The sequence below is a fragment of the Rhopilema esculentum genome, chromosome 20 (assembly GCF_057945365.1).
Source record: "Rhopilema esculentum isolate cy_ngs chromosome 20, ASM5794536v1, whole genome shotgun sequence".
Lineage (NCBI taxonomy): Eukaryota > Metazoa > Cnidaria > Scyphozoa > Rhizostomeae > Rhizostomatidae > Rhopilema > Rhopilema esculentum.
Window position 1 is genome coordinate 10,167,282 of NC_142834.1, and position 14,120 is coordinate 10,181,401.

General features: G+C 35.0%; 2 protein-coding genes across 4 annotated transcripts in view; one reads left to right on the forward strand and one right to left on the reverse strand.

The window, feature by feature from the left end:
• LOC135687327 (NAD-dependent protein deacetylase sirtuin-7) overlaps positions 1–14,120 on the reverse strand; it is a 30,318-nt gene that overhangs the window by 1,293 nt on the left and 14,905 nt on the right. The window contains exons 1-8 of one of the 3 annotated variants that reach the window (XM_065203862.2): positions 9,350–9,711; positions 7,070–7,174; positions 6,466–6,488; positions 5,065–5,112; positions 4,571–4,643; positions 4,123–4,221; positions 3,367–3,603; positions 154–274 (exon numbers count right to left, since the gene is read on the reverse strand). In XM_065203862.2, the coding sequence (XP_065059934.2) occupies positions 154–274; positions 3,367–3,603; positions 4,123–4,221; positions 4,571–4,643; positions 5,065–5,112; positions 6,466–6,488; positions 7,070–7,174; positions 9,350–9,622 (979 nt within the window). In that variant the 5' untranslated portion in view covers positions 9,623–9,711. Of the gene's footprint in view, positions 1–153; positions 275–3,366; positions 3,604–4,122; positions 4,222–4,570; positions 4,644–5,064; positions 5,113–6,465; positions 6,489–7,069; positions 7,175–7,343; positions 9,712–14,120 lie in introns of those variants that run through there. The other 2 variants (XM_089114626.1, XM_065203863.2) reach the window with 2 other exon arrangements.
• The window catches only part of LOC135687328 (QRFP-like peptide receptor), a 34,383-nt gene continuing 21,970 nt past the window's right edge, over positions 1,708–14,120 (forward strand). Inside the window, exon 1 of the mRNA XM_089114627.1 lies at positions 1,708–1,900. The gene's annotated coding sequence lies outside the window, so the exon portion shown is untranslated. The remainder of the gene's footprint in view (positions 1,901–14,120) is intronic.

The window sequence follows — 14,120 nt, forward strand, 5'->3', positions numbered from 1 at the left end:
CATATACTTTGAAATGCCGACGGTAAGTGTGCACACTACAAATATCATGAAAGTGATATCACCATGATAACGCATTTAATTGCTTACTTTTCTCAAATTGTGTAATCTATGAATGCAATTAACTTTTTACGTACGAAAATAACAATAGAATACCGTGTATTTTAAGAGACGCAAGGTTGTCCTTCGGAGTCCACTGGAGATTAACGATATAAAGGTCAGGACGTTTCAGTTTAACTCTGTTCATTCCCCAGAGTCCACGATAGCTTTTTAAAACCTGTTGAAAAAATTAAGATAAATTACAACAATTATTTCAGTAGTTATTTCAGTGTTTTAGAATATATGTATATAGATTTTAGCGCTCTACAAGTGCATTTATTATTAGTAATGTGTGCAAGAAGCATTCCATGTTCATCAAAGGTTTCCTTATGAAAACAAGATATAAATCATCTCATGAAAATGTCAAACAATTTCAAGCATAGCAAAAGAATTAAACTGTAAGCAAACAATTTTGTAGATATTCTGCAATGAATACGATATTTGATAACTTTCAATTAAAATACAATTTTTTTGAATTTGAATAGAATATTAAAAAAAGAAATTTTGCTGTAAGCTTCCTAAACAAATATTGGATACATAAAGAATAGCATAGATAGACATATATGCAAAGGAATTTATTTACAAGTGATGCCGTATAGGCAGAACTGAGACCTAATAAAGAGACAATTCGTTTGTTTAATTGCTTCATCCTAGATTAGTCCGTCTGTTATCTCAAGTCACTTCCACGAACGTACAGTTTCTAGCTGCGCAAGATAACTAGAAATAGTGCTAGAAAGTGCATCCAAAGCTAAAACATAATGAAACCAGCTCTTATTATGTTTCTTCAAAAAGGATGAATTAAACATATTACTCTTAACTCAAAACATTGACTTCATGTTTCTCAGAGATGCTGGGGAATGGGGTGCAAGGGGTCAAGTGCCCCTGTTGCCTTTTGATAGAAGGGGCAAGGAGGGCCAGAGTGTCCTTTTCATTTAAATGCCCTTGAAACCAGCTATTTCTAATAATCAGATAGATTTATATTAAATTTTGGTTGTAGTGCCTAATTACTGACGACCTTTCTCAAAACTTCTAAAAAAATTCCTTATGCCAAAAGATAGCCAATGTTCAAGATACATACAGAAGATCGAAAAAAAAATGGCAGATACGAAGGAATTAGTAGAAGCTGAGAATTATCGCTCGAATGCCCTTTTACCCAGGCCTGCCCCCCTTGCCCCTTGGTCGTTCCGGCGTCGCTGATGTTTCTGACGAGTAGGTACTTCAGGCTTCATTTTCAAGGGCCATACATTGATTTTGACAAGAAAGTTGGGTCGGGCCTAATTTTCTTCACGGTTGCGTCTTGTTTGTCATATGTTTGTCAATTTTTAGACTAAGCGTTTGAATAAAAAATAATAAAAATTATAATAGGCGTGACAGATCATTTAAATTCAAAAATTCCTTTGTCAGTAAGTAAAATCGTAGTAGATAAAAAACTCTACTTGGATAGCTTTAAGCGCAGCTGATCATTGATAGTCAATAGCACGAGTTTGGAAAACAATTAAAATTGTATTTTCACGTCATCTGCTGCTGCCTTTGTCATAATACTGTGGGCCAAAAACTGATGCTTTTAATCAGTCATCACCACGCCCTCAACTACACCAACGCACTCCTTTTAAAAAAACTCTTCAAAAATATTAATTAATATTTAGCAGGAAAAGCAAACATTAACTGTCACTTCCTTACTGCTAGGTCCTGATTATAAAAAATGGGTTTCTTGCTTCAGCTGTGAATCAAGAAAATGTCCACGCCTTGAAAATTTTTAGCAGCGTTATTTGGAAGATATTTTTTAAAAAGCAATATGTAAGAGGTAAGTACTAGATTTTAATTCTGAGAGCATTTCGAAGTTGTTTACGATTTTTCTTGCTACGTTTCCACGGCTATCCAAAGATGTAGAAGTAACGTAAATCCTCGAATTAGCCCCCTTGGGGCTTATTTATTTTTGATATTTTTGGATGAGGGCTTATTCGAAGGGCGGCTAATACGAGGGGGGACTTATAAAGTTGTTGTAGACATTAAGAAGAAATTATTATAAGACCTCGTTTATTTTAGCAGGAATTTCTTTATGAGCATTAAATTAATTTTTACCAAAAGTATGAATTTTTGAGGTAATTCAATAAAACACCAAACACAACCTCAGATGGCAAAAATCATCAAATTCAAGAGGGCCAATTCAAGGATTTACAGTAGCAGTGGGGGCTTATTCGAGGGGGGGCTTATTGAAAATTTGTAGTTCTAGGGTGGGGGCTTATTCGAGGGGAGGGGGCTTTTTCGAGGGGGGGGGGGCAATTCGAGGATTTAAGGTATTGAGGAAGGCAAATGGTAAAACTTTAAAAGAGTATATAAAGTGAGTGGAATTTATTGTTGTGCTTGAACCTTTCTTCAAGGCCAAATCAATTATGATTTCTGAATGAAACCTCTCAAGGCACAAATGCCAAATCAATGAAGATTTTCCTAGAAAATTTTGAGTAAGGCCAATGTGGCAAAATGATTGGTTAAGGCGTTTTCTGAAATCTTGCTTATTTGGAGGGTGTTTGTGTTCTTTCATTCCCCATTGCTTTCATTCCTCATTGCCTTGAGTGGTTTTTGGAGTCATAATGCTCGTTCTGGTACTGTTGCATTACATTTCGGTTTGCCAATCGGGTGTAGAGTTTTAGCAAGTCATTCAGACATGAAGGCCTAGTTGAGTTTCAAAATATAAATGAAAAGTTACTATAAACCTTATAAAACAACCTTAACCTTATACGGTTCCGTCATTTCCTTTCTGAATTGAGAACATTGGCATTAGCGTTTTGTTATATTCTCTGACGCAAATAATCATTGGAATTATGATTTGGCTTTTCCGATTACTCTCAAATTTTCGACATATTTAAAGAATTTTAAAGATTGGGTGGTGTCACACCCTCCTCACATCTCCCGGTACCCAAGTGCCTGAACTTGCGTGATATAAAATAAACAAAGCCGGGATGCTTATCACACAAAAACTGGTTAAAGCTTTATGAAAAAATTGTTTTAGAATTAAAAGAAATCATTTATATTATAAAAACAGTTGACGTGCAGAGAACCATCAACCCCCAAAATTGTGCTGAGCCGACATCACTCAACTAATATGCTGTTCCAGGGATTTTAAACGTAGCTGATGAAACATCTCACCTCAGTATCGGGGCTGCTTTTACTAAACATTAAAATTCACACCCTCTCCAAGTCAATATTAGAGATCTGCATACAATGAAAAGAAATAACATGGAACAATTTCATCTAAAACTAGGTTCTTACTTTTAGACTCGACCCAAGACACAAAATTGCATCTGCCATTTTAGCATGATCAAAAGCCGCTTTCCAATTCTGCGGAAAGAAGAGCTCTCTCTTTTCTCCAAAATGTACGATAGTGTCCGATAATTTATTACAACAATAGTGACAGGTGCGATTTGTGTAGTGCCTTCTTAGACCAGTATTTTCTGTGACATCGAAAAGTCTCCAGTAGACCCTTTGTGGGTCGCATTCCTCGCAGACCTTGGAAGAAAATTATAACAGTCACAGATGTAACAAGAAATGCAAATATAAACAAGGTGATATCATAATAAAAGATGATACAAATAAATACGAAATGAAGATACAAGTATTTCAAGATGACAGACAATAGGCTGTAGTTAAACCTTCTAAAATCTAAAGGTCTTGCGTCACACAGGCTACAAACCCCTGATGAGCATAAATTTTCAAATAAAGAGCTTTCTATAGCATTGAATGTCTATTTGTCCTTGATGAAACGTTTCTGCAGACGGAACTATCTCTTTCCCCAAGCATATTATCGTCAAAAAGCAAATTAAGCAATAAAAAAAAGTGCTGCAATTTTCAAATAATTGCTTTCTTTATCTGATTAACTTGGATCTTTTTTCCAAACTGACGTGTTATAATTAACTTTCAAATTTATAAATGGCTTTAACTTCAAACAATATATTTCAATCTAAAATAAAGTATAAAGTAATAATTAAACTGCTACAAAATTTATATTTCAATATATTCCAAATTCACCTCAGCAAACATGTTTCCGTGTACTTCTGACAAGGCTGGTGATGGTAAACCACTTCGAACATGTAGACCATCACAATTCTGAGAAACAACATGCTTAACCTGAAATTAAAAATACGTTAGTAGACCAGTAAATCAAGATTGCTAGATTTACTATATAGCTCAATCCTATGCTTTCGCCATCTGAGAAAAAACTTGAAAACTGCATGAATATAATCAGATATGCATTCTAAATGCAGGTTCTTGGAAATTCTAAACTGCTTCTGCAAATTTGTTTAGAAATCAAGGGCGAAACCCATTGCTTTATCAATCATAGACTATAATGTTCCATTTGTTAAAACTTAAAAATTGACATCAGTTTTTTGAAAAGACATCGTGGACGAGAGAAGATAAACATCTGAATGATGATTCAGCTTATAGTATGAAAGAACAAAAGCAGAAAATATCTTGCCCTTTCATGTTGGTATAATGCAACCAAACTCATATGAGTAAGTGTCGGCTCGGCATCACAGAAGCTATGAAAGCTGAAAAAACATTTGCAATTCTTAAAATGGCCAACTAATAAAAAAACAGATGTTTGATTGTTACAGGATCTCCTTATTCCAAGAAAAACATACATAATCCTTATTTCAACATACAGCAAGATATCAGCTTTGGTGTACAGGGCGGTTTAAGTTGCAAATCTGAGTTTCAAACTTAATGCGATCATCAGGCAACGACACAGCGTGCAAAGCTCTGCATATAATATGACACCTAGCATTTTATGACAGACCGCTAAACAGTAATTTTTATAACATCTATATATAAATATATAGCTGGTAAACTTTTTGAGAATCTACATTAATAAGTCAATATCAAGATGAAGGCAATCGGGACCTCAGGACTGGCATAGAATAATAAAATACAAATGCTACGACACAATAAAACAATTTTTTGGAGACCCACGTGAGATCTTCTCCTTTGCAAAGCTTGGTCCATACACCATCTGGTCCTCTGAAAAACGTTAGAAAATTGAAGACGATTCATAGATAATTTAGGTAACGTAGACTTCCACGCAATACAAGAAGAAACTGTTTATGAGACAATGACAATGAACGGATCGTTCCACAAATTACAGTTCTTAATGGACCAAACTAGCATAACATTCTCGGATTTTCAAAAAAAACTAGCAACATAATGATGTTCGGTCATCAAACAGAGATCTAAGAAAATATTCACTTAAAAAAATTTTGTTAAAAAGGTTCATTTTTCTACAAAATTCAATTAGGTGTTTATCAATTAGAAGTTCAATTCCCAATCCCAGTTCATGAATGCCAGTATACCCTGGGTACTAGAGCCTTAGTGAAAGAGATGTTCGAGCAGTGGTCGGACCCATTCTTTCACCGACCTACTCTTTCACAGATGCACTCAGGGCCGCATTTACCACTAGGCCTAACGGGCCCGGGCCCGGGACCCCACAAACAAATAGGGGCCCAAGAACTTTTCGGAAGTTTATTATGGTTTCATAGGGTTTCTCTTGCACAGGTTTCGTATCAGTGCCTAAATGCACAACCTTAAAGTGTGGAAGCTTAAAAAATTGATTTGGATGATTCCATCTTAAGCAAACTCACGTGGCACCCTAACTTCACAAAAGAAAAGAAGCAATGTAAAATTATAAAATGTTTTTGCAAACAACTTTATACAATATACAACCTCTTGCATTACCACTTAATTTATGAATGGAATTCAAAGAACAGAGTTCTTGCAATCACACCCTCCCAGATGATCATTTAAAACAAAACTTAGCTTATACAAGGCTTCAAGTACTAAAAATTACACCTTGCTGTGAGAAAACATCGGAAACGTGGACGTTATTCAAGACCTTTTTAATTATATAAGGAAAACAATCAAGACTTTATAGAAAAGGGCAAAGAGAAAGAAAATATTTTAGATCTTTGGACCAGTTAAAGAGTATGAAATCGTCCAATCTGCTGACAGATAAAGCGAGAAAATTGGATGATAACGATGTTTTGGTCGACGAAAACATCGAAACAGATTTTAAAATGTTCATTCAAGAAGCCAAAAAAGCTGAAGCACAAGCAACTACTGTACTCTACCTCCCATACGAGGTTTTCACCAGAAACAATTTCAGCGCTGATGTAAATTTTCAATGACTCATGAAATTTCTTTTATCTCAGTTTCTAAAAATAAAATGCTTTGACTTTCACACTTGTTGATAGGCAGTATATGCCTAAGCCCAGGGGGTCCTAAAAATGTTAGCACGGCCCTGGAGGCACTGGCACCCAGGCTATAAACGTCCGTAGTTTTTCATAATTAATAATTATTACAATGACAGCTGAACGATACCTGTAATCAGGAATTGACGCAGCCTAAGAAAAAGATATAAAAACTGTTTTAAAATATAAGACTAGCCAAAATACCCAAACAGCAGAGATAATCAAGTCACTCAGAACTGACTCATTGGCATTCATTAAAAAGGAGCTCTTTCTTTAATAGGTGCACTAAATACATTTTGCATGATTAATGGAATGAAAAACTGATAGACAATAACAGGTCTTTGGATACACACTTTATATCTAACATAAATATACCACCTTTATTCTAGCTGATGCTAGCAATGTCTATTACACCTGTGGAAATTGTTTATAAATCGATTTCGATTCCTAATAAGAATATCCTGCGAAAGCATTGCATATCTAGCAAAATATTAGCATACAGTGTTCTATTGATATCGTCATTTTTCGTTTTTCTTTCAGCATCCTAAGTTTGTCTTTGCTACATAATATACATACTCTGATTAGACGTAATTCAGTAAATTTTTTCCCACTAAATCTAAGAGCCAAAGATTAAACCATGTACAATGTGGGATGCAATATTGGCTTGTTTTATCTACTCCTTTGAAAAAAGTATTATTTCATCTTGTATAACATTATGCAACTTTGCAACTCACAGTGCTTATGCCAGCACCAGTATACACAACCATATGCTTTGCGCATCTAATTGCCTCAGCCAGCTCAGCACATTTTCTTCTCAATATCTCTGGGCTATCTTCCTTCTACAAAACATAATGATACATAACATGATGAGAAATATTAACATGAGCATAAACCTGAATTAATAGTTGCAATTTCAAATCATATACCTTCATAATGCAAAAAGTTCTTAAATTGTAACGATTACAGAAATATATTGTAGGTGTAAAGTTTTCTTCAGGGGATACACACCTGGAAAAACCTTCAAGATATCTGCAACTGGATTTGATATCTTTCTGTCTACAGTTTTGATCCTTTTTTATTAGAAATATAGAAAATAAATGCTAAATTAACATGAAAATTATCTCTAATTCCATCCATATTTAGACATGTAGTGACTCTGCTTAGACCTGTTTGCATAAATTTTTTGTTACCATTCATTCCATCACATTTTACAGCACAGGAGGACAGACATCCTCTACGTCACTCTCATAGCACACATTTACTAATCACTATTGTTTACTATATCCTTGCCATGCTATTCAATTTACTCATCAACTTTACTCCCCTTCCAATCATCTGTTTTTCTCACATTATTCCTGTTAATTTTAGATATCCATTTCTGTATATAAGTATGTTAATTTTTAGGTAGTCTAGCTCAGTTAGAATCAAGAGATGCAGTAGGCATATCGTCTTTACTCTAGCTCTGCGTTCTCCATACGTTAAACAGGACTCACTGGGGTTAGAAACAATTAGTGAACCAACAGCATCAAAGAATCACACAGCCATGCACAATTCTAATTACACTAAAGACAAGCTAATTCAAAGGAACTGATTAAACCAATCAAACTATATACCAACAAGGAGAAAATATGTCTAGAATTTTATAAATCTTGATTTTCCTTTCTGCTTATACTTTAATGTTAAAAAAACCATTGTTTGCTAGGAAAAAATACGCAAACACTATCACAAAGGTGCAATAACACAATTCTTCTTACACAAGCAAACATTTTACATAACTATGCTTTCTATATTTGTTTGAATGAATTTTGTCTTGAATGATAATGCAATTTTTGACAAAATATGTTTACTAACATGTCCATTTTTCTTGATTCTGTGCAAATAAATTTGTCAAATGCTGGACAATCAATGAAGAAGCAAAACACCAATAAACCAAAATTTTTCACCTTCCCTTTTTCTGCAATTGTTCTAGTTAGTGCAATTGCACTAGTTAGTCAAAGACAAATCCTAACATCATAGTCTAAGCTAGCCACTCATTGCACAAGTCGAAATGTCAAAAAGGATAAGATCAAAAGATAAGATGATGGGACAAATTTTGCCACAAACATTTTTTATTAGTTTTGTTACTCTAAGATTTCAAAGGAAAATAGAAAGTGCAGTGACTTCAAAATTTCAGTTCAAAATCTTTTCTTTGTGACTCAAGTTGGTTTGGAAAAGTATATTTCTTTGATTAATAAAATCGACACATAAATTGTTTTAAATGCAGTATTGATCATAACTAAATAACTTCACAATTTTTGCAAAAAAAATATTTTCCTGTGGACTGCCATACCAAAATTGAGCAGTTTACTAAGAAATATGGTTGAACAAACAAACTAACATACTAAAATTTAAGTTGGGCAGGTATCTTATTTTGTAGTATGGTATCAAGAGAAGTACTGTGGCTGTACATTTAACTGAGCAGACAGAAACTTTGTTAAGAGCTACCAGAGAATGGTGCATGGGCCCTTTTCTTTCTTTCTCAATATTTTTCTTTCAGAAATATTCAATCTTTTCTTTAAAGATGAGGTACTCTAAATCTGGGGAAATAAATACATTGCAAGCTGTTGAAAACCATTTCTCAAGGATCTTTTAAACAAAGGCCAATTTAACCCTAACTCAAGAAAAGGATGGAGGAATTAGGCAGTTGCCAAGGCAAAATGAGAAAAGGTAATTTTATAGGAGATTTCTTGACTCTCGATTGTTGATATGGTAAAAACCTGTTTATGCCAAGTTTTAGTTGTAGTATTTAGTTGTAATTTGATTCTAAAGTTTCAGTGTTTTGTTCTTATTTAGTATATTGTAAATTATAGGTGTAAAACTGTGGTTACGGATCTTAATAATGTGTGAAATTGTATTAGGAACTGTGATTGATGAATGAAAAAGGAAACAAAATGAATATATACATCCTCTGAATAAGGTAGCAATCAGCCTGTAACTAAAAATCATAAAGTAACTTTGTAAAGATTTGTATCAACCTCTTTAGATCTTTCCTCTAAAACTCGTTTCTTTTCTTTCCTTTTCAAAACTTCGTTTGCCATCTTTGAGTACCTGCCAAGGAATTCAATGTCCTCTTCACTTCTTTCGCGCGTCTCTTTCCGCAAAATCCCTTTAATTCTACTTAAAGTCAATCTTTCTTCATTCTTGAGCATCAAATTTCTCCTTTTCATCAATTTCAATGCCTCCCTTTTCCCTAATTCGCCGTTTTCCCTTTTAGCATCCCGCCCTTCCTCTTCGTTTACATCCGCCATGATGAATTTAATGTTGTTTTGTTGTTGTGTCCAGTGACTTGGCGTGAGCACCCGTTGCTCCCGTTGACCTGAGTGAGCCAGGTATGTTCAATGACAGGGCAGGGCTCCCGAGGTGTGGGGGCTGCGACAACCCCCCAAGAGTCAAACATTAGATAAAAGAGCATATCAATATTAAAACCATAACATAACAAGCACAATGCTCATTACCTATATGATATCTCGCTAAAATTTTATCGAATTCAGTATCTATATCCAATTTGTTTTTTCTTCATCTTCTCCTTGGAGATCTTAGCTCTCCAAAACTTGTTTAAGCCTAGACCACTGAATAAGGTCAGCGATAAAAGATTTAAACAACATTAAATGATATCAAGGAACACTGCAAAATGACATGAAGCAATCAAATAAAATGGATACAGTTTCATTTGATTTCGATATTTTGATGATTTATGTTAGATTTATTCATTTACACCACACACACTTTTTTGATAAGAATGACTTATTTTTTTCTGAGCCTCAATATTCTTAATTCTTTTTTATTTTGAGTGTAAGATTATTCTTAAATTATTCTTAAGCAACACAAGGTGTAACAGTGTCGCATTATGGCGACACTGTTACTGAAGTTGTTGAAGTTGTTGTTGAAGCGAGCAGGCGTTTTTCTTGATAAGGAATTTGAGTTCATATTTCTATGAATATAACTGGAATGCAGAGTGGCCATGTGATTAAAACTAGTCATCTGCTGGAACAATAAGCAAGGATGAACTCTGATGACGTGAAAACAGCAAAAAAGGGCAGAGAATCTTGTCTTCAGTGATAAGGTTAGGCCTAACTTAGGCCCATTACCAGTTTGGGCAATTCGACTAAAACAGTAAAATTTTGCAAGGTATACAAGAAAGTACAACTGCCTGAACCGTGTATTTTAAACTAAGCCACTTTGAAACAGTAAAGAACAAAGAAAAGTGGATTGTGGCCTAACTAACTGGCCCCGACGGGAAAAACTTTCAGCAGTAATAAATGGCAAAAATGAAGAGAAAGGGAAAGAAGAAACCAAACTCTACAGACATAAAGGTAAAAAACTTCAAAGGTGGGCTGTCAGTATACCTGCCAAATAGAGAGGAAATGGAATATTGGCTGAACGCGTTTGATAAACGATACTACGATCATTTAGGCCAAGATCCCGACTATGAGAACCTACTTGTACAATGGGAGGCTGAAAATGGCAATGCTCCAGTACTGACAAATGAAGGCAAATTAGATCCAGAAGAAAACAAGCAGCTTACTATGTCAATCTATTTTAAAGTATGTGGTAACAGCTACAGAAAAACTCTTTCAGCAATCTTCTACCTACAAGGGAGAAAGCATTGTGTTATGATGGGAGGAACAGCAGCCCAATGCTGGTTTGAAGAAGAAATGCCAACGATCAAATATCTGGCAGACTTAAATAAGAAGGGTTTAACCCCTATTAAGGTCCTAAAAAAATCAAAGGGGGAACATTTCCCAGAGAAACTTGTGTCTGATCCAGGATGTAAAGCAAAACTAATCAAAATAGAGCTGTTGGATGATGAATCAGACGGCATCGGTCAAAAAAGTCTCAAAGCAGGCACAGAAGACTCAGGAGACCCAGAAAACTCAGATGTAACACCAGACTCTGGAGAAGAACTATTAGAGGACTCTGAAGATGAAGAAACTGAGATAAGTGGTGACGAAGGGGGGGCAGAACATACTCAAACTGAAAAGGTAGTAGCAGGTGCCACAATAATGATAGAAGAAGAAAAAGAGGAGGAAAAAGGGAAAGGATATGGAAAAACAGTGCCTCCACCCCAGAGAAGCCATAAAGGAAGTGTTAAAAAAAGAGGTAGAAAAGAGAATGAACATAATGAAAAGAATGAAGAAAAGAAAACGGGAAAACAAGAAGCAAAGGCCCCCAGCTCTGATATAGCAAAGGAACGGGATGCACTCAAGAGAAGGGTTTTGCAATTAGAGCGAAAAGTGGAAAGGCTAGAATATGAAACACGTAGCCTAGCAGATGAAAAAGAAATGCTAAAAAGGGCATACAAAAGTGAAAAGAGAGAAAGAGAATATTTGGAAGAGATACTAGACAAACTTGATGAGGAAAAGGATGCCAAGGAAGCAGAGAGAAAAAGCAAGGAAAGGAAGCAACAAAAACAAGAAAAGGAGGCCGAGAAACCCTGGAGTCAAATGAGCCAATATGATATGCAACTCCAAACAGAGAAAGAGACCATCAGGGAATTAGAGAAAAAAGCAGAGTTAGCAAAATTGAGAGAATACCAGGAACACCTGAAAGCAAAGATAATAACTCAACCCCAAGATCAACAAATACGAATGACACAATACCAGCAACAGACCAATAACCAGCCCAACCAATTCTATCAATATCAACCCATACAAACCCTTCTTCCAGAGAGCCAAAATACCCCCAATAAGGTGCAAAATTTTGGGAAAAGGGAATGTAGATATGAAAAGAAACAGAAAGGCAGCTGTAGGTGGGGAAATGATTGTAAATTCTCCCACAACATAGGCGGGCTTGGTGGTAATGCTGATGAAAAGGATAGATGGAGGGCATCAGGATTATGCTTTGCACACATGACAGGAGTCTGCATAAGAACTGATTGCAGATTTTTACACCCAGAGAAACAAAGATACAAAGAGACAGGATATCTTCAGCAAACAGATGTAACAAACCTGATCGAACAATGCATAAAAGACTCAATGGATAGTATTAAAAAAGAAATAGTTAGAGACATACAATACCATCAGCAGCAACAAGTCCCTCAGCACCCTTGGGTATCATGGGACCCTACCCTTGTGTAAAGAGAAACAAGAGGAAAAAAGCTCACAGTAAAGAAAAAACAAGAAGGTATGATAAACAAAAGATAAAAATTCTGTATTCAAATGCTAATGGTCTAAAATCTAAAATAGACAGCTTATGTTCAATAATTGAGGATTTAGATCCTACAATAATTTGTATAACAGAACCTAAGTTTAAAACCTATGAGGGTCCTCTCAGTCTAAAAGGATACTGTGATCCTATAGAACTAAGAAGGGAAAAAAAAGAAGGTGGTGGCATATGGATGATATATAAAAATTCACTAAAAGATAAAGTAACAGTCTTAGAGGTAGGAGATGATGATAATGAACAGGTCTGGACTAACATCAGTCTTGGATGTAGGGAAATAATATTGGGAGTGGTGTATGGTAAACAGGAATCTAGGACAAAAATAAAAAGTAACTTTACCTTTTTTGATAAAATTGATTATTATGCTGTAAAAGCTAAAATTGAAGACAAAGCATTGATAATACTAGGGGATTTAAATGTAAAAGTAGGAGATAACATAAAAGGGAACCATCCTAAAATAACTACAGGAGGAAAAAGTCTAATGAAAATAGTAAAGAAAAGAAAATTAAACATATTGAACAACAGTGATAAATGCCAAGGGCTTTGGACAAGGGTATCAACTACTGACAAGTGTAATGTTAATAAGAAGACGATACTTGATTATGCATTGGTTAATCAAAAAGGCTTTGATAAATTTGATAGAATGATTATTGATGAAGAAAGGAGATATGTTCTAGAAAGAGTGGGGAAATATAGTGTGAAAGAATCCGATCATAATACAATGGTGCTTGACTTTAACTTCAGGAAAAAGGATGGCTATAGCCAAAATCCTCAAAAGGAACAAGGGCACTGGGTCTTATCAAGTGACTCACTTAAGGAATTTGATAGACAAGTGAAAATTAACAAAATAGAAAATGTTTGGGATCAAAACAAACCAGTAAATGTCCTATATAAAGAGTGGAAAAGGAAAATATATGAAATTATGGCAAAATGCTTTAAGAAAAGGTACAACAGAAATAAGCACCATGTTGCAATGAGGGCATGTAGGGAACTGATAAAGAAGAAAAGAGAGTTAAAACAGAAACTAAGTGAAGCTATCAAAAAAGAGGACAATTTGAGGGAAAGTGTTTTGAAGATAAGAATCAAACACTTGAACAACCAACTAGTGAGGACAGAGAATGAGAGTAAAGATATTAGGATGAAAGCAAACATTGAAAAGTTAAGTAGGGCTGCTGTGCAAAGCTCAGAATTTTATAAGATAAGGGCCAAAATCTTAGGAAGAAAAGCAGACTGCCCAACTGCTGTAATCAATGAGCAAGGAAAGGAATTAGTTGAACAAAATGAAATCCTTGAGGAGCATGAAACCTACTTTGAGAAATTACTCACCAATAGAAAGCCAGATGAAAAATATAAAAATCATGTAAGATCAGTTGATAAGCTATTTGCCAAAGTAATACAATCCCAGAAGGGACAAAAGAAGAGATATGATGCCCCTTTTGAAATATGGGAACTGGAAAAAGTACTTAAAAGCCTGAAAATAAAGAAATCCCCAGGGGTTGACTCCATAAGTAATGAAATTTATACAAGTTCAGGCTATGAGTTTAAAAACTCTGTGTTGAAAGCAATTAACAAGGTTTTTACCAC